This window comes from Oncorhynchus mykiss, chromosome 3 (genome assembly GCF_013265735.2).
Source record: "Oncorhynchus mykiss isolate Arlee chromosome 3, USDA_OmykA_1.1, whole genome shotgun sequence".
NCBI classification, from domain to species: Eukaryota; Metazoa; Chordata; class Actinopteri; order Salmoniformes; family Salmonidae; genus Oncorhynchus; species Oncorhynchus mykiss.
Window position 1 is genome coordinate 7224123 of NC_048567.1, and position 20754 is coordinate 7244876.

At 44.5% G+C, this 20754-nt stretch overlaps 2 protein-coding genes across 6 annotated transcripts in view; both read right to left on the reverse strand.

Annotated features, from left to right (window-relative positions):
- The window catches only part of LOC110520786 (phospholipid-transporting ATPase ID), a 98983-nt gene that overhangs the window by 2127 nt on the left and 76102 nt on the right, over positions 1 to 20754 (reverse strand). For all 5 annotated transcript variants that reach the window (XM_036967387.1, XM_036967403.1, XM_036967380.1 and 2 more), the window contains 7 exons: positions 15350 to 15455; positions 14454 to 14718; positions 13311 to 13494; positions 12462 to 12685; positions 11924 to 12007; positions 11603 to 11848; positions 4406 to 4675 (listed from right to left, as the gene is read on the reverse strand). In XM_036967387.1, coding sequence (XP_036823282.1) covers positions 4406 to 4675; positions 11603 to 11848; positions 11924 to 12007; positions 12462 to 12685; positions 13311 to 13494; positions 14454 to 14718; positions 15350 to 15455 — 1379 coding nt within the window. The remainder of the gene's footprint in view (positions 1 to 4405; positions 4676 to 11602; positions 11849 to 11923; positions 12008 to 12461; positions 12686 to 13310; positions 13495 to 14453; positions 14719 to 15349; positions 15456 to 20754) is intronic.
- LOC118945273 lies at positions 4 to 1954 on the reverse strand. Its single transcript, XM_036967411.1, has 2 exons — positions 1669 to 1954; positions 4 to 1629 (listed from the first exon to the last, which is right to left on the reverse strand). Exon 2 carries the CDS (start codon positions 1477 to 1479, stop codon positions 559 to 561), a length of 921 nt encoding a protein of 306 aa, XP_036823306.1. The 5' UTR covers positions 1480 to 1629; positions 1669 to 1954; the 3' UTR covers positions 4 to 558.

Here is a 20754-nt window from a genome sequence, read left to right on the forward strand (position 1 = left end):
GGGGTGAGAGCAGGGGAGGTAGAGGTGGAGGGGGGAAATGGAGAGGTAGAGAGGACAGACAGGAGTGTTATTTCTTAGTATAAAGGGATATGTAGGGTTTAACACTGGTGACAGGTATCCTGGGACTTCCTGACCAAGCTCCTTCCCGTTTCGGGAGAGAAATATTGCAAAAATACTAAATATGCACAATAGCTGCATGCATGAACCGAACATAACGACTCCTTGGCTTCACATCCTACATTAGACCAGTCATCACAACGCTAGCAGCCAAACAGATTTAGCCTATAGGCCTGCTCAACATAGTCCTCAATAGAAAACATCACTTACATACATGATTTCCATAAACTGCATTGCTGACTATCATGTGTAGGCTACACACGACCTGTTGACACAGTTACTGAAGGCAATATCCATTTCACATTCACAAAGCTCCAGCCATACTCACTGTTAACAAGATGGTAGGTACATTGTGTCCACAAACGCTCTCGAAGAAATAGACATTTGCAACATTGTTCCATGATGTTACAATAACACAAATGAGTAGAAAGGCTGGACTCGTCAGATTGGCAGGGATTTGATCAACGCTGTGCTGTCCTCCACTACTAGGCATATTTCCTTGTCTGTTTGTTTAGTGGAACATCTGATATGTTCCCTGTGACAAAGTGACCATAATGGGCAGGTTATGATAAACCACAACCTTCTGAATCCCCTGATAGCCAGGTCATAAACCACAACCTTCTGAATCCCCCTGATAGCCAGGTCCAGGTCATAAACCACAACCTTCTGAATCCCCCTGATAGCCAGGTCCAGGTCATAAACCACAACCTTCTGAATCCCCCTGATAGCCAGGTCATAAACCACAACCTTCTGAATCCCCCTGATAGCCAGGTCCAGGTCATAAACCACAACCTTCTGAATCCCCCTGATAGCCAGGTCCAGGTCATAAACCACAACCTTCTGAATCCCCTTGATAGCCAGGTCCTGGTCATAAACCACAACCTTCTGAATTCCCTTGATAGCCAGGTCCTGGTCATAAACCACAACCTTCTGAATCCCCCTGATAGCCAGGTCCAGGTCATAAACCACAACCTTCTGAATCCCCCTGATAGCCAGGTCCAGGTCATAAACCACAACCTTCTGAATCCCCCTGATAGCCAGGTCCAGGTCATAAACCACAACCTTCTGAATCCCCTTGATAGCCAGGTCCTGGTCATAAACCACAACCTTCTGAATTCCCTTGATAGCCAGGTCCTGGTCATAAACCACAACCTTCTGAATCCCCCTGATAGCCAGGTCCAGGTCATAAACCACAACCTTCTGAATCCCCCTGATAGCCAGGTCCAGGTCATAAACCACAACCTTCTGAATTCCCCTGATAGCCAGGTCCAGGTCATAAACCACAACCTTCTGAATCCCCCTGATAGCCAGGTCCAGGTCATAAACCACAACCTTCTGAATCCCCCTGATAGCCAGGTCCATGTCATAAACCACAACCTTCTGAATCCCCCTGATAGCCAGGTCCAGGTCATAAACCACAACCTTCTGAATTCCCCTGATAGCCAGGTCCAGGTCATAAACCACAACCTTCTGAATCCCCCTGATAGCCAGGTCCAGGTCATAAACCACAACCTTCTGAATTCCCCTGATAGCCAGGTCATAAACCACAACCTTCTGAATCCCCCTGATAGCCAGGTCCAGGTCATAAACCACAACCTTCTGAATCCCCCTGATAGCCAGGTCCAGGTCATAAACCACAACCTTCTGAATCCCCCTGATAGCCAGGTCCAGGTCATAAACCACAACCTTCTGAATTCCCCTGATAGCCAGGTCCAGGGGGAGTGAAAAGAGCCAACAAGCTGGCAGGCATCTTTCAGTCAAAGCTATGGGTAAGCTAAAACAAATAACATTTTTACTAGCCTGTAGGCTAATAACCTCATCATATTTTACGCTACATTTAGGCTACATTAACACATTTTGTGGTGACTTTGACAGAACTTTTGAGTTGAGTAAAATACAACAAGAAACCATTAGTTTCCTGTCCATGTTCCTCAATTTACAGTGGCATAATCAAAGATTTTTTATAACTAAACCAAAATAGACCACATCCTATCTTTCCAAATGAAACAAATGAGTCATAGTGGGCAGAACAAGCAAAATGGTGGGCAGAGCCAAGCACAAGCTAGCGAGATCCTATTAGCTCGTTCTAGCATACATCTGCATAATTCCATTAGGAAACACCTACTTTGTGGAGTGAGCGTGTGCAATAACTCAATTAGCCTTTGCATTCCTTCTAAACAATGCCATTTTTTACAACTTTGGCAAAGGTTAAAATCTACAAAATGTAGTCCACTCTGTTCATAACAGATTTTACAGAAAACTGTATTGAGGTCAAATGTTTCCCAGATGAGAAAATGTGCAGAATGTCGGCCAAAATCCATCTCCTTCCATCTTATTCCACTGTCAGCCACTGGGCTTCCTCTCACTACCATATTTGGTAGTGAGTGGGAATGGCAATCGGATGCTTCACATTTACACATCCGGTGAAATATCTGTCTCATTGGTCTATCTGTGGTATAATTATGTCAGATTTATTTCAGGACGGTTGCAATTTTCTCAGGAAGGATGTGTAGAACGTGTAGAATGTTTTCGGACAATATTAAACCCTAGTGATAATGACGTATTATAAGGTGATAGGGACAGCTGTTCTCGAGGGAATGAAGGTATATTCACAGACTCAGAGTCAATATTTACAGAGAAGATAAGTGACCGGATACAGAGAGCGCTGGCGTACGCACAAACAGTTAATCATTGGTAGAGTTAGGGGACATTGGTGTGATTTCAGTCACAGCAATGAAGAGACAAACAGACAGAATCACAGTAGTATAGAGAGAAGACAGGAATCATGGATGACAGACTGAAGGCCAGACTGAAGGCCAGACTGAAGGCCAGACTGAAGGTCAGACTGAAGGCCAGACTGAAGGCCAGAGTGAAGGCCAGAGTGAAGGCCAGACTGAAGGCCAGACTGAAGGCCAGAGTGAAGGCCAGACTGAAGGCCAGACTGAAGGCCAGACTGAAGGCCAGACTGAAGATCAGACTGAAGGTCAGACTGAAGGTCAGACTGAAGGTCAGACTGAAGGCCAGACTGAAGGTCAGACTGAAGGCCAGACTGAAGGCCAGACTGAAGGCCAGACTGAAGGCCAGAGTGAAGGTCAGACTGAAGGCCAGACTGAAGGCCAGAGTGAAGGCCAGACTGAAGGCCAGAGTGAAGGCCAGACTGAAGGCCAGACTGAAGGCCAGACTGAAGGTCAGACTGAAGGTCAGACTGAAGATCAGACTGAAGGCCAGACTGAAGGCCAGAGTGAAGGCCAGACTGAAGGCCAGACTGAAGGCCAGACGGAAGGCCAGACTGAAGGCCAGACTGAAGGCCAGACTGATGTAGATGAGTACTGAAAGACTTTGAGACAGGAACAGAGGATCATAAAGAAGTGGTCATGAACCAGCATCCTTTCTTCATCCCTTCCACTGATTTCACATGACTGAATAACTATTTTATTTTACCTTTATTTTACCAGGCAGGTCAACTAAGAACAAATACTTATTTACAATGACGGCTGGCAATTGGTGAATGCTATCTGGAGTTTATCTTCTGTTTTCACCTATCCAATGTGTTAGTGAGTAGGATCAGTGATTATGATCAGTGATTAGGATCAGTGATTAGGATCAGAAGCTGTGAGTGTGAGTTGTGAGTATGGCCAGAAGCATATTGTTCTCACCGTATCAGAGAGATGTGAGTGTGGTCAGAAGCATATTGTTCTCACCGTATCAGAGAGCTGTGAGTGTGGTCAGAAGCATATTGTTCTCACCGTATCAGAGAGATGTGAGTGTGGCCAGAAGCATATTGTTCTCACCGTATCAGAGAGATGTGAGTGTGGCCAGAAGCATATTGTTCTCACCGTATCAGAGAGCTCTGTGAGTGTGGCTAGAAGCATATTGTTATCACCGTATCAGAGAGCTGTGAGTGTGGCCAGAAGCATATTGTTCTCACCGTATCAGAGAGATGTGAGTGTGGCCAGAAGCATATTGTTCTCACCGTATCAGAGAGCTGTGAGTGTGGCCAGAAGCATATTGTTCTCACCGTATCAGAGAGCTGTGAGTGTGGCCAGAAGCATATTGTTCTCACCGTATCAGAGAGCTGTGAGTGTGGCCAGAAGCATATTGTTCTCACCGTATCAGAGAGTTGTGAGTGTGGCCAGAAGCATATTGTTCTCACCGTATCAGAGAGCTGTGAGTGTGGCCAGAAGCATATTGTTCTTACCGTATCAGAGAGCTGTGAGTGTGGCCAGAAGCATATTGTTCTCACCGTATCAGAGAGCTGTGAGTGTGGCCAGAAGCATATTGTTCTCACCGTATCAGAGAGCTGTGGTTTCAGGTCCAGTTTGAGGAATCGGAAAGCCAGAACTGGAACGATGCAGATCACTGTGGCCAAGACGATGGTCAGCCACACCAGCGGCTGGACCAGTGTGCTCTGGGCACTGCCAACGAAGTGGAACTGGTTGGGAAAGATGCTGAATAGAGTCTGGCTGTGCATAGCCAACATGATGGTGAAGAAGGAGCCCACAGAGCCCCACACAAAGAAATGGTTGATGGCTGTCCAGTAGCCTGTGTCCAGAGCAATCTACACACACACGCACGCACACACACACACACACACACACACACACACACACACACACACACACACACACACACACACACACACACACACACACACACACACACACACACACACACACACACACACACACACACACACACACACACACACACACGCACACACACACAAGCAGAGAGAGATTTAAGCAATAAGGCGTGAGGGGCTGTGGTACTATGCATGGCCAATTTACAATGGTTAACGTTAACGTTAAAAATACATGTTTCATCATACCTGTGGTATATGGTCTGATATACCACGGCTTTCAGCTAATCAGCATTCAGGGCTCTAACCACCCAGTTTGTACTGAAGGCCGGTGTATATCAGACCGTATATAATAATAATAAGGGTTGTGGTATATGGTCTGATATACCACGGCTTTCAGCTAATCAGCATTCAGGGCTCTAACCACCCAGTTTGTACTGAAGGCCGGTGTATATCAGACCGTATATAATAATAATAAGGGTTGTGGTATATGGTCTGATATACCACGGCTTTCAGCTAATCAGCATTCAGGGCTCTAACCACCCAGTTTGTACTGAAGGCCGGTGTATATCAGACCGTATATAATAATAATAAGGGTTGTGGTATATGGTCTGATATACCACGGCTTTCAGCTAATCAGCATTCAGGGCTCTAACCACCCAGTTTGTACTGAAGGCCGGTGTATATCAGACCGTATATAATAATAATAAGGGTTGTGGTATATGGTCTGATATACCACGGCTTTCAGCTAATCAGCATTCAGGGCTCTAACCACCCAGTTTGTACTGAAGGCCGGTGTATATCAGACCGTATATAATAATAATAAGGGTTGTGGTATATGGTCTGATATACCACGGCTTTCAGCTAATCAGCATTCAGGGCTCTAACCACCCAGTTTGTACTGAAGGCCGGTGTATATCAGACCGTATATAATAATAATAAGGGTTGTGGTATATGGTCTGATATACCACGGCTTTCAGCTAATCAGCATTCAGGGCTCTAACCACCCAGTTTGTACTGAAGGCCGGTGTATATCAGACCGTATATAATAATAATAAGGGTTGTGGTATATGGTCTGATATACCACGGCTTTCAGCTAATCAGCATTCAGGGCTCTAACCACCCAGTTTGTACTGAAGGCCGGTGTATATCAGACCGTATATAATAATAATAAGACACCTTGGGGGGGTTGTGGTATATGGTCTGATATACCACGGCTTTCAGCTAATCAGCATTCAGGGCTCTAACCACCCAGTTTGTACTGAAGGCCGGTGTATATCAGACCGTATATAATAATAATAAGGGTTGTGGTATATGGTCTGATATACCACGGCTTTCAGCTAATCAGCATTCAGGGCTCTAACCACCCAGTTTGTACTGAAGGCCGGTGTATATCAGACCGTATATAATAATAATAAGGGTTGTGGTATATGGTCTGATATACCACGGCTTTCAGCTAATCAGCATTCAGGGCTCTAACCACCCAGTTTGTACTGAAGGCCGGTGTATATCAGACCGTATATAATAATAATAAGGGTTGTGGTATATGGTCTGATATACCACGGCTTTCAGCTAATCAGCATTCAGGGCTCTAACCACCCAGTTTGTACTGAAGGCCGGTGTATATCAGACCGTATATAATAATAATAAGGGTTGTGGTATATGGTCTGATATACCACGGCTTTCAGCTAATCAGCATTCAGGGCTCTAACCACCCAGTTTGTACTGAAGGCCGGTGTATATCAGACCGTATATAATAATAATAAGACACCTTGGGGGGGTTGTGGTATATGGTCTGATATACCACGGCTTTCAGCTAATCAGCATTCAGGGCTCTAACCACCCAGTTTGTACTGAAGGCCGGTGTATATCAGACCGTATATAATAATAATAAGGGTTGTGGTATATGGTCTGATATACCACGGCTTTCAGCTAATCAGCATTCAGGGCTCTAACCACCCAGTTTGTACTGAAGGCCGGTGTATATCAGACCGTATATAATAATAATAAGGGTTGTGGTATATGGTCTGATATACCACAGCTTTCAGCTAATCAGCATTCAGGGCTCTAACCACCCAGTTTGTACTGAAGGCCGGTGTATATCAGACCGTATATAATAATAATAAGGGTTGTGGTATATGGTCTGATATACCACGGCTTTCAGCTAATCAGCATTCAGGGCTCTAACCACCCAGTTTGTACTGAAGGCCGGTGTATATCAGACCGTATATAATAATAATAAGGGTTGTGGTATATGGTCTGATATACCACGGCTTTCAGCTAATCAGCATTCAGGGCTCTAACCACCCAGTTTGTACTGAAGGCCGGTGTATATCAGACCGTATATAATAATAATAAGGGTTGTGGTATATGGTCTGATATACCACGGCTTTCAGCTAATCAGCATTCAGGGCTCTAACCACCCAGTTTGTACTGAAGGCCGGTGTATATCAGACCGTATATAATAATAATAAGGGTTGTGGTATATGGTCTGATATACCACGGCTTTCAGCTAATCAGCATTCAGGGCTCTAACCACCCAGTTTGTACTGAAGGCCGGTGTATATCAGACCGTATATAATAATAATAAGGGTTGTGGTATATGGTCTGATATACCACGGCTTTCAGCTAATCAGCATTCAGGGCTCTAACCACCCAGTTTGTACTGAAGGCCGGTGTATATCAGACCGTATATAATAATAATAAGGGTTGTGGTATATGGTCTGATATACCACGGCTTTCAGCTAATCAGCATTCAGGGCTCTAACCACCCAGTTTGTACTGAAGGCCGGTGTATATCAGACCGTATATAATAATAATAAGGGTTGTGGTATATGGTCTGATATACCACGGCTTTCAGCTAATCAGCATTCAGGGCTCTAACCACCCAGTTTGTACTGAAGGCCGGTGTATATCAGACCGTATATAATAATAATAAGGGTTGTGGTATATGGTCTGATATACCACGGCTTTCAGCTAATCAGCATTCAGGGCTCTAACCACCCAGTTTGTACTGAAGGCCGGTGTATATCAGACCGTATATAATAATAATAAGGGTTGTGGTATATGGTCTGATATACCACGGCTTTCAGCTAATCAGCATTCAGGGCTCTAACCACCCAGTTTGTACTGAAGGCCGGTGTATATCAGACCGTATATAATAATAATAAGACACCTTGGGGGGGTTGTGGTATATGGTCTGATATACCACGGCTTTCAGCTAATCAGCATTCAGGGCTCTAACCACCCAGTTTGTACTGAAGGCCGGTGTATATCAGACCGTATATAATAATAATAAGACACCTTGGGGGGGTTGTGGTATATGGTCTGATATACCACGGCTTTCAGCTAATCAGCATTCAGGGCTCTAACCACCCAGTTTGTACTGAAGGCCGGTGTATATCAGACCGTATATAATAATAATAAGGGTTGTGGTATATGGTCTGATATACCACGGCTTTCAGCTAATCAGCATTCAGGGCTCTAACCACCCAGTTTGTACTGAAGGCCGGTGTATATCAGACCGTATATAATAATAATAAGGGTTGTGGTATATGGTCTGATATACCACGGCTTTCAGCTAATCAGCATTCAGGGCTCTAACCACCCAGTTTGTACTGAAGGCCGGTGTATATCAGACCGTATATAATAATAATAAGGGTTGTGGTATATGGTCTGATATACCACGGCTTTCAGCTAATCAGCATTCAGGGCTCTAACCACCCAGTTTGTACTGAAGGCCGGTGTATATCAGACCGTATATAATAATAATAAGACACCTTGGGGGGGTTGTGGTATATGGTCTGATATACCACGGCTTTCAGCTAATCAGCATTCAGGGCTCTAACCACCCAGTTTGTACTGAAGGCCGGTGTATATCAGACCGTATATAATAATAATAAGACACCTTGGGGGGGTTGTGGTATATGGTCTGATATACCACGGCTTTCAGCTAATCAGCATTCAGGGCTCTAACCACCCAGTTTGTACTGAAGGCCGGTGTATATCAGACCGTATATAATAATAATAAGACACCTTGGGGGGGTTGTGGTATATGGTCTGATATACCACGGCTTTCAGCTAATCAGCATTCAGGGCTCTAACCACCCAGTTTGTACTGAAGGCCGGTGTATATCAGACCGTATATAATAATAATAAGGGTTGTGGTATATGGTCTGATATACCACGGCTTTCAGCTAATCAGCATTCAGGGCTCTAACCACCCAGTTTGTACTGAAGGCCGGTGTATATCAGACCGTATATAATAATAATAAGGGTTGTGGTATATGGTCTGATATACCACGGCTTTCAGCTAATCAGCATTCAGGGCTCTAACCACCCAGTTTGTACTGAAGGCCGGTGTATATCAGACCGTATATAATAATAATAAGGGTTGTGGTATATGGTCTGATATACCACGGCTTTCAGCTAATCAGCATTCAGGGCTCTAACCACCCAGTTTGTACTGAAGGCCGGTGTATATCAGACCGTATATAATAATAATAAGGGTTGTGGTATATGGTCTGATATACCACGGCTTTCAGCTAATCAGCATTCAGGGCTCTAACCACCCAGTTTGTACTGAAGGCCGGTGTATATCAGACCGTATATAATAATAATAAGGGTTGTGGTATATGGTCTGATATACCACGGCTTTCAGCTAATCAGCATTCAGGGCTCTAACCACCCAGTTTGTACTGAAGGCCGGTGTATATCAGACCGTATATAATAATAATAAGACACCTTGGGGGGGTTGTGGTATATGGTCTGATATACCACGGCTTTCAGCTAATCAGCATTCAGGGCTCTAACCACCCAGTTTGTACTGAAGGCCGGTGTATATCAGACCGTATATAATAATAATAAGGGTTGTGGTATATGGTCTGATATACCACGGCTTTCAGCTAATCAGCATTCAGGGCTCTAACCACCCAGTTTGTACTGAAGGCCGGTGTATATCAGACCGTATATAATAATAATAAGGGTTGTGGTATATGGTCTGATATACCACGGCTTTCAGCTAATCAGCATTCAGGGCTCTAACCACCCAGTTTGTACTGAAGGCCGGTGTATATCAGACCGTATATAATAATAATAAGGGTTGTGGTATATGGTCTGATATACCACGGCTTTCAGCTAATCAGCATTCAGGGCTCTAACCACCCAGTTTGTACTGAAGGCCGGTGTATATCAGACCGTATATAATAATAATAAGACACCTTGGGGGGGTTGTGGTATATGGTCTGATATACCACGGCTTTCAGCTAATCAGCATTCAGGGCTCTAACCACCCAGTTTGTACTGAAGGCCGGTGTATATCAGACCGTATATAATAATAATAAGACACCTTGGGGGGGTTGTGGTATATGGTCTGATATACCACGGCTTTCAGCTAATCAGCATTCAGGGCTCTAACCACCCAGTTTGTACTGAAGGCCGGTGTATATCAGACCGTATATAATAATAATAAGACACCTTGGGGGGGTTGTGGTATATGGTCTGATATACCACGGCTTTCAGCTAATCAGCATTCAGGGCTCTAACCACCCAGTTTGTACTGAAGGCCGGTGTATATCAGACCGTATATAATAATAATAAGACACCTTGGGGGGGTTGTGGTATATGGTCTGATATACCACGGCTTTCAGCTAATCAGCATTCAGGGCTCTAACCACCCAGTTTGTACTGAAGGCCGGTGTATATCAGACCGTATATAATAATAATAAGACACCTTGGGGGGGTTGTGGTATATGGTCTGATATACCACGGCTTTCAGCTAATCAGCATTCAGGGCTCTAACCACCCAGTTTGTACTGAAGGCCGGTGTATATCAGACCGTATATAATAATAATAAGGGTTGTGGTATATGGTCTGATATACCACGGCTTTCAGCTAATCAGCATTCAGGGCTCTAACCACCCAGTTTGTACTGAAGGCCGGTGTATATCAGACCGTATATAATAATAATAAGGGTTGTGGTATATGGTCTGATATACCACGGCTTTCAGCTAATCAGCATTCAGGGCTCTAACCACCCAGTTTGTACTGAAGGCCGGTGTATATCAGACCGTATATAATAATAATAAGGGTTGTGGTATATGGTCTGATATACCACGGCTTTCAGCTAATCAGCATTCAGGGCTCTAACCACCCAGTTTGTACTGAAGGCCGGTGTATATCAGACCGTATATAATAATAATAAGACACCTTGGGGGGGTTGTGGTATATGGTCTGATATACCACGGCTTTCAGCTAATCAGCATTCAGGGCTCTAACCACCCAGTTTGTACTGAAGGCCGGTGTATATCAGACCGTATATAATAATAATAAGACACCTTGGGGGGGTTGTGGTATATGGTCTGATATACCACGGATTTCAGCTAATCAGCATTCAGGGCTCTAACCACCCAGTTTGTACTGAAGGCCGGTGTATATCAGACCGTATATAATAATAATAAGACACCTTGGGGGGGTTGTGGTATATGGTCTGATATACCACGGCTTTCAGCTAATCAGCATTCAGGGCTCTAACCACCCAGTTTGTACTGAAGGCCGGTGTATATCAGACCGTATATAATAATAATAAGACACCTTGGGGGGGTTGTGGTATATGGCCAATATACCATGACTAACAGCTGTATCCAGGCTGTACTCTGCGTTGCGTCATGCATAAGAACTGCCCTTAGCCGTGGTATATTGGCCATTATCACAAACCCCTGTGGTGCCTTATTGCTATTATAAACTGGTTACCAACATAACTAGAACAGTAAACAAGTATTTTTGTGTAATACCGTGGTATATTGTCTGATATACACACGGCCCAAACTACCCGGTTTATCATATGTAGCAAACCTTCAAACATGTTGCCTACAGGAAGTGGATACTACAGTCCTTCCCCCCGCTCACCTGCACACTGACCACGATCACCAGGGCGGTGGCCGTGGTAACAGCAAAGGTCTGGTAGTCAGCGAGGGGTTCCCCGGTGCCCTGGGTTCCGTGGGACAGGATGGCATAGGGTACGAAGAACAACACAACACTAGTGTAGATACCCTGGGTTATACAGATGAAGAACTCTCTCTTGTTGAACAGCAGGTTAAGCTGACCTGGCTCATACAGCTTAGGATACTCCAGACTACGCTGCTCTGGGACGTCCTACAGAGGGAAAGAGGAACAACCAGGGGTCAGGGGTCAGGGGTCAAAGGGTACAGAAGTGCTTGGGAGACTCACCTGGTCAAATATTCCCATGGCCAGCACGGGGAGAGAGGTGTAGACGATGTTATAGAGAGTGATGAAGTACTGATCATATACTGTCTGAGAGAGAGAAAGAGAGAGAGAGAGAGAGAAGGATGAAGAGAGGGATGGAGAGAGAGAGAGGGATGGAGAGAGGGATGGAAAAAGAGAGCAAGAGAGAGAGAAAGAAAAGAGAGAGAGAGGGTAGGAGGGGGATAACAGAGAGATAGAGAGAGAGGGTGGGAGGGAGAGAGAGAGAGGGTAGGAGGGAGATAACAGAGAGAGATAGAGAGAGAGGGTGGGAGGGAGAGGGAGAGAAACACACACAGTAAGAACGACAACCTCACCCCATTTAAGCACCAATATAACATCATGCCCCATGAGTCTTCACTTCAACCCTTATAGTTCCTCCTAAACACCCCTAACGTGTTTTTTGACAGTGAAGTCAAAACTATTTACCGCAACCCAACTTATAAAACCCTTCACCCCTCACCTCTAAACCACTGTTCCTGATCCCTCACCCCTGACCTCTCACCTGGGCAGAGAAGCCACAGAAGAAGCCAAACCAGAAGTGCACCATGGTGAAGGCAAAGTTCTTGTAGAAGAAGTAGCAGAGGAAGCGACACATGCGGAGGTAGGACCAGCGTCCGTGGACCAGCAGCAGGCGCTGGAGGAAGCGGAACTGGGAGAAGGAGTAGTCAGACGCCAGCACTGCCTGGATGCCCTCCTGACCACTGATGCCCACTCCTATATGAGCCGCTGGGTGGGGGGATAGACAGACACTTCATATAGGATATAGGAGAGGAGACAAGGACAGAGAGCAACTGTAGACAATTGAAAAGTGTAATTATCAGGGGTGTTAGTGCTGGGCTGGCACAGAAGCCTGCTATGCTCTTCCCTCAGATTCAGGTTTGGTAACCAGTCAACAAGTTGAGTAATGTATCCAAGAACATAGTGTTGAGCCCAGAAAACAGGATGTGAAACCACAAGGACCTCTCCTCCCTCAGAGGCCTCCACTCTTCTGCTTTTCATAGACACACACACACTCACACACACTCACACACTTGTATGCGTGCACACAAACACACATGCACGCACACATACATACACACAATTGTGAAAGGCATGGTGAGGCGTGAGAAAAGAGGACGTAAGGAGAGAGAACTACACGTAAACAGATAAAGTGGGGATTCTGGGGACTTTCCATGACCTTACAAATAGACTGTGCTGCCAGAGCACTTTGCTTCAATATATCTCCTCCTTCCCCTTATCTCTCAATTCTTCCCATCTCTGTTATCATCTTTGCCAAGCACTTCTGTCACTCGCCCTTCCTCCAACCCTCCTCTGACATCCTCTCCTCCATCCCCCTCTCTCTCTAACTCACTCTTGATCATGCTAACATCATTAGCCCCGTCTCCTATGGCCAGGGTGACAGCTTTCTTGTGTTTCTTGATGAGCTCCACCACCAGGGCTTTCTGTAGAGGAGTCACCCTGCAGCAGATCACTGCTCTACAGACACACGCTGTTGACACAAACTCCCCCTCCATATCAGCCTCCAACGCATGGGCCTGACACAGAGAGAGAGAGAGAGAGAGAGAGAGGGAGGGGGGGAGAGAGAGAGGGAGAGAGAGGTAGAGAGAGAGAGGGAGAGAGAGAGGGAGGGAGAGGGAGAGAGTGAGGGATAGAGAGAGAGAGAGAGAGAGAGAGAGAGAGAGAGAGGGAGAGAGAGAGAGAGAGAGAGGGAGGGAGAGAGAGAGGGAGGGGAGGGAGAGAGGGGGAGGGAGGGAGAGAGAGAGGGAGAGAGAGGGAGGGAGAGGGAGAGAAAGGGAGGGATAGAGAGAGCGAGAGAGAGGGAGAGAGAGAGAGAGAGGGAGGGAGAGACGGGGAGGGAGAGAGAGAAGGAGGGGTAGGGAGAGGGAGAGGGAGGGAGAGAGAGAGGGAGGGAGGGAGAGAGAGAGAGAGAGAGAGAGAGAGAGAGAGAGAGAGAGAGAGAGAGAGAGAGAGAGAGAGAGAGAGAACTTGTTTGGATATTTTAGATTTGTTATGAGCGCCATGTTTTCTATTGCACAAGTAGTGTTTGTATATCTAGTGGGTTATATATCCCCTAGATTACTAGGGCAGCTTTTAAGCCACCGCGCCTCCATCTTGGCTCTCCCTCACCAGTGTAAAACACATTTAGGAAGGTATAGAAATACATTTATTAATTTCTACATTTGCTTTTGTCATGTTTATTCTATTACAGACACCGTAATGCAGACTTTGAAATTATATTATGTGAGCTAAACATAAAAAGGACATATATAAAAACAAGTATAATTTTTTAAAAGTACAAATTTTACTGTCCCCACTACAACAAAAACACTTAAATACATGTAAATAAATCCATTCATTCCAATGGAGGACTGCTCCTTCTGGGCAGTGCCAATATGGCCGACCAGTGGCATCAAAGCCTCTCATTGGCCATTACATAGCAACAGCAATCCAGGGCTTATATACATCATTGGTGTGAGTGTGTGTGTCGTCTCACCAGGCTATGTCCGTTGATGACGAGGGCGAACTCTCCAGATATGGAGTCTAGCGTGGTTGAGGAGGGGGGTCGAGGGGCGGGAGGGCCAGGGGGAGGGGGACACTGCTGCTGTTTGTCCCCCACGGAGGGCCACTCTCTCCCATCTCCTCCCCCGTCTCCCCCAAACCCATTCCCCAGAGAACAGGCCTCGCCCCATCCCTCCATCCCCTCCTCCTTTCCTCCCTCTCTCGTACGGGCAAACTCTATCATCCTCTCCCTCGCTCTCCTGAAGAGAAAGAGAATGAGGGAGGAGAAATGACAGGACAGGACAAAGAGATGAGGGTGAATAGTTGATTAATACACTGAACAGAGAGAGACAGAGAGACACGGCGAGAGACAGAGAGAGAGAGAGAAAGAAAGAGAGCGACAGAAATAGAGAGACAGAAAGAGACAGTGAGAGACAGAAAGAAACAGCGAGAGAGACAGAAAGAGAGAGAGACAGAAAGAGAGAGAGACAGAAAGAGAGAGAGACAGAAAGAGAGCGACAGAAAGAGAGACAGAAAGAGAGAGACGGAAAGAGAGACAGAAAAAGAGAGACGGAAAGAGAGAGACAAAAAAGTGAGGGAAAGGAAAGGTTTAGTTTATCCTAGTTTTAAATAGCCAGCTCTAGTTTGTGTGTGTGTTTGTGTGTGAGGGTCTGTGTGTGTGTGTGTGTGTGTGTGTGTGTGTGTCACCCTGATAGATGATAGAGGGAGGAAAAGAAAGATAGATGGATAGAGGAGGGAATAGAGAGATAGATGGATAGAGGGAGGAATAGAGAGATAGATGGATAGATGGAGGAATAGAGAGATAGATGGATAGAGGGATGAATAGAGAGATAGATGGATAGAGGGAGGAATAGAGGATAGTTAGAGTACCTGAGTTCCTCTCTAACACTCAGCACTGTGTTTCCACTGATGATGAACACCTCAGTCATATCACCAGTCAGCATCTTACAGGAGTAACCTATATTAACTGCTGTCTCTGAGAGACATAGAGAGAGAGAGAGACAGAAAGAGAGAGACAGAGAGAGAGACAGAAAGAGAGAGACAGAGAGTTGGTATTCCCAATGAAATGATCAAATATACAGACAACAAATTCCAATTGGCTATACTAAAACTCTTTAACATCATCCTTAGCTCTGGTATCTTCCCCAATATTTGGAACCAAGAACTGATCACCCCAATCCACAAAAGTGGAGACAAATTTGACCCCAATAACTACCGTGGAATATGCGTCAACAGTAACCTTGGGAAAATCCTCTGCATTATCATTAACAGCAGACTCGTACATTTCCTCAATGAAAACAATGTACTGAGCAAATGTCAAATTGGCTTTTTACCAAATTACCGTACAACAGACCATGTATTCACCCTGCACACCCTAATTGACAAGCAAACAAACCAAAACAAAGGCAAAGTCTTCTCATGCTTTGTTGATTTCAAAAAAGCCTTCGACTCAATTTGGCATGAGGGTCTGCTATACAAACTGATGGAAAGTGGTGTTGGGGGGTAAAACATACGACATAATAAAATCCATGTACACAAACAACAAGTGTGCGGTTAAAATTGGTAAAAAACACACACATTTCTTCACACAGGGTCGTGGGGTTAGACAGGGATGTAGCTTAAGCCCCACCCTCTTCAACATATACAGTACCTTGCGAAAGTATTCGGCCCCCTTGAACTTTGCGACATTTTGCCACATTTCAGGCTTCAAACATAAAGATATAAAACTGTATTTTTTTTGTGAAGAATCAACAACAAGTGGGACACAATCATGAAGTGGAATGACATTTATTGGATATTTCAAACTTTTTTAACAAATCAAAAACTGAAAAATTGGGCGTGCAAAATTATTCAGCCCCTTTACTTTCAGTGCAGCAAACTCTCTCCAGAAGTTCAGTGAGGATCTCTGAATGATCCAATGTTGACCTAAATGACTAATGATGATAAATACAATCCACCTGTGAGTAATCAAGTCTCCGTATAAATGCACCTGCACTGTGATAGTCTCAGAGGTCCGTTAAAAGCGCAGAGAGCATTATGAAGAACAAGGAACACACCAGGCAGGTCCGAGATACTGTTGTGAAGAAGTGTAAAGCCGGATTTGGATACAAAAAGATTTCCCAAGCTTTAAACATCCCAAGGAGCACTGTGCAAGCGATAATATTGAAATGGAAGGAGTATCAGACCACTGCAAATCTACCAAGACCTGGCCGTCCCTCTAAACTTTCAGCTCATACAAGGAGAAGACTGATCAGAGATGCACCCAAGAGGCCCATGATCACTCTGGATGAACTGCAGAGATCTACAGCTGAGGTGGGAGACTCTGTCCATAGGACAACAATCAGTTGTATATTGCACAAATCTGGCCTTTATGGAAGAGTGGCAAGAAGAAAGCCATTTCTTAAAGATATCCATAAAAAGTGTCGTTTAAAGTTTGCCACAAGCCACCTGGGAGACACACCAAACATGTGGAAGAAGGTGCTCTGGTCAGATGAAACCAAAATTGAACTTTTTGGCAACAATGCAAAACGTTATGTTTGGCGTAAAAGCAACACAGCTGAACACACCATCCCCACTGTCAAACATGGTGGTGGCAGCATCATGGTTTGGGCCTGCTTTTCTTCAGCAGGGACAGGGAAGATGGTTAAAATTGATGGGAAGATGGATGGAGCCAAATACAGGACCATTCTGGAAGAAAACCTGATGGAGTCTGCAAAAGACCCGAGACTGGGACGGAGATTTGTCTTCCAACAAGACAATGATCCAAAACATAAAGCAAAATCTACAATGGAATGGTTCAAAAATAAACATATCCAGGTGTTAGAATGGCCAAGTCAAAGTCCAGACCTGAATCCAATCGAGAATCTGTGGAAAGAACTGAAAACTGCTGTTCACAAATGCTCTCCATCCAACCTCACTGAGCTCAAGCTGTTTTGCAAGGAGGAATGGGAAAAAATGTCAGTCTCTCGATGTGCAAAACTGATAGAGACATACCCCAAGCGACTTACAGCTGTAATCGCAGCAAAAGGTGGCGCTACAAAGTATTAACTTAAGGGGGCTGAATAATTTTGCACGCCCAATTTTTCAGTTTTTGATTTGTTAAAAAAAAAAAAAGTTTGAAATATCCAATAAATGTCGTTCCACTTCATGATTGTGTCCCACTTGTTGTTGATTCTTCACAAAAAAATACAGTTTTATATCTTTATGTTTGAAGCCTGAAATGTGGCAAAAGGTCGCAAAGTTCAAGGGGGCCGAATACTTTCGCAAGGCACTGTATAAAGAGAGACAGAGAGAGAGATATAAAGAGAGACAGAAAGAGAGACAAAGAGAGACAGAAAGAGAGACAAAGAGAGACACAGAAAGAGAGACAAAGAGAGACAGAGAGAGCGAGAGACAGAAAGAGAGACAGAAAGACAGAGGCAGAGAGAGAGACAGAAAGAGAGAGAGGCAGAGAGAGAGACAGAAAGAGAGACAGAAAGAGAGAGAGGCAGAAAGAGAGACAGAAACAGAAAGAGAAAGACTGAAAGAGACAGAGATATAAAGAGAGACAAAGAGAGAGATATAAAGAGAGACAGAGAGAGACAGAAAGGAAGACAGAAAGAAAGACAGAAAGAGACAGAAAGAGAGACAGAGAGAGATATATAAAGAGAGACAGAGAGAGAGATATAAAGAGAGACAGAGAGAGAGATATAAAGAGAGACACAGAGAGACAGAAAGAGAGAGAGACAGAAAGAGAGAGACAGAAATAGAGAGACAGAAAGAGAGACAGAAAGAGAGACAGAAAGAAAGACAGAAAGAGACAGAAAGAGAGCGAGAGAGACAGAGAGAGAGATATAAAGAGAGACAGAGAAAGAGACAAAGAGAGAGACAGAAAGAGAGACAGAGAGAGCGAGAGATATAAAGAGAGACAGAGAGATATAAAGAGAGACAGAGAGAGATATATAAAGAGAGACAGAAAGAGAGACAAAGAGAGAGACAGAAAGAGAGACATAAAGAAAGACAAAGAGACAGTAAGAGAGACAAAGCGAGAGACAGAAAGAGAGACAAAGAGAGACAGAGAGAGCGAGAGACAGAAAGAGAGACAGAAAGACAGAGAGGCAGAGAGAGAGACAGAAAGAGAGAGAGGCAGAGAGAGAGACAGAAAGAGAGAGGCAGAGAAACAGAGACAGAAAGAGAAAGACAGAAAGAGAGAGAGATATAAAGAGAGACAGAGAGAGAGAGATAAAGAGAGACAGAGAGAGACAGAAAGGAAGACAGAAAGAGAGACAGAGAGAGAGAGACAGAGAGAGACAGAGCGAGACAGAAAGAGAGACAGAAAGAAAGACAGAAAGAGAGCGAGAGAGACAGAGAGAGAGATATAAAAAGAGACAGAAAGAGAGACAAAGAGAGAGACAGAAAGAGAGACAGAGCGAGCGAGAGATATAAAGAGAGACAGAGAGAGAGATATAAAGAGAGACAGAGAGAGAGATATAAAGAGAGACAGAAAGAGAGACAGAAAGAGAGACAAAGAGAGACAGAGAGAGCGAGAGACAGAAAGAGAGACAGAAAGACAGAGAGGCAGAGAGAGAGACAGAAAGAGAGAGAAGCAGAGAGAGAGACAGAAAGAGAGACAGAAAGAGAGAGAGGCAGAAAGAGAGACAGAAACAGAAAGAGAAAGACAGAAAGAGAGAGAGATATAAAGAGAGACAAAGAGAGAGATATAAAGAGAGACAGAGAGAGACAGAAAGGAAGACAGAAAGAAAGACAGAAAGAGACAGAAAGAGAGACAGAGAGAGATATATAAAGACGGACAGAGAGAGAGATATAAAGAGAGACAGAGAGAGAGATATAAAGAGAGACACAGAGAGACAGAAAGAGAGACAGAAAGAGAGAGACAGAATGAGAGAGACAGAAATAGAGAGACAGAAAGAGAGACAGAAAGAGAGACAGAAAGAAAGACAGAAAGAGACAGAAAGAGAGCGAGAGAGACAGAGAGAGATATAAAGAGAGACAGAGAGAGAGACAAAGAGAGAGACAGAAAGAGAGACAGAGAGAGCGAGAGATATAAAGAGAGACAGAGAGAGAGATATAAAGAGAGACAGAGAGAGATATATAGAGAGAGACAGAAAGAGAGACAGAAAGAAAGACAAAGAGACAGTAAGAGAGACAAAGCGAGAGACAGAAAGAGAGACAAAGAGAGACAGAGAGAGCGAGAGACAGAAAGAGAGACAGAAAGACAGAGGCAGAGAGAGAGACAGAAAGAGAGAGAGGCAGAGAGAGAGACAGAAAGAGAGAGGCAGAGAAACAGAGACAGAAAGAGAAAGACAGAAAGAGAGAGAGATATAAAGAGAGACAGAGAGAGAGATATAAAGAGAGACACAGAGAGACAGAAAGAGAGACAGAACGAGAGAGAGACAGAAAGAGAGAGACAGAAATAGAGAGACAGAAAGAGAGACAGAAAGAGAGACAGAAAGAAAGACAGAAAGAGACAGAAAGAGAGCGAGAGAGACAGAGAGAGAGATATAAAGAGAGACAGAGAGAGATATATAAAGAGAGACAAAGAGAGACAGAAAGAGAGAGAGACAGAGAGAGAGACAGAAAGAGAGAGAGAGAGACAGAAAGAGAGACAGACAGAGAGAGAGGGAGAGAAAGAGATATAAAGAGAGACAGAGAGAGAGATATAAAGAGAGACAGAAAGAGAGACAAAGAGAGACATAAAGAGAGGCAGAGACAGCGAGAGACAGAAAGAGAGAGAGTTAGAGAGAGAGACAGAAAGAGAGAGAGACAGAAAGAGAGACAGAAAGACAGAGAGGCAGAGAGAGAGACAGAAAGAGAGAGAGGCAGAGAGAGAGACAGAAAGAGAGAGGCAGAGAGACAGAGACAGAAAGAGAAAGACAGAAAGAGAGAGAGATATAAAGAGAGACAGAGAGAGAGATATAAAGAGAGACACAGAGAGACAGAAAGAGAGAGAGACAGAAAGAGAGAGACAGAAATAGAGAGACAGAAAGAGAGACAGAAAGAGAGACAGAAAGAAAGACAGAAAGAGACAGAAAGAGAGCGAGAGAGACAGAGAGAGAGATATAAAGAGAGACAGAGAGAGATATATAAAGAGAGACAAAGAGAGACAGAAAGAGAGAGAGACAGAGAGAGAGACAGAAAGAGAGAGAGACAGAAAGAGAGACAGACAGAGAGAGAGAGAGAGAAAGAGATATAAAGAGAGACAGAGAGAGAGATATAAAGAGAGACAGAAAGAGAGACAAAGAGAGACATAAAGAGAGGCAGAGACAGCGAGAGAC

Coding starts and splice junctions, on each gene's coding strand:
- LOC118945273 (XM_036967411.1), bottom strand. CDS start 1,479: ATGGACCTGGCTATCAGGGGGATTCAGAAGGTTGTGGTTTATGACCTG.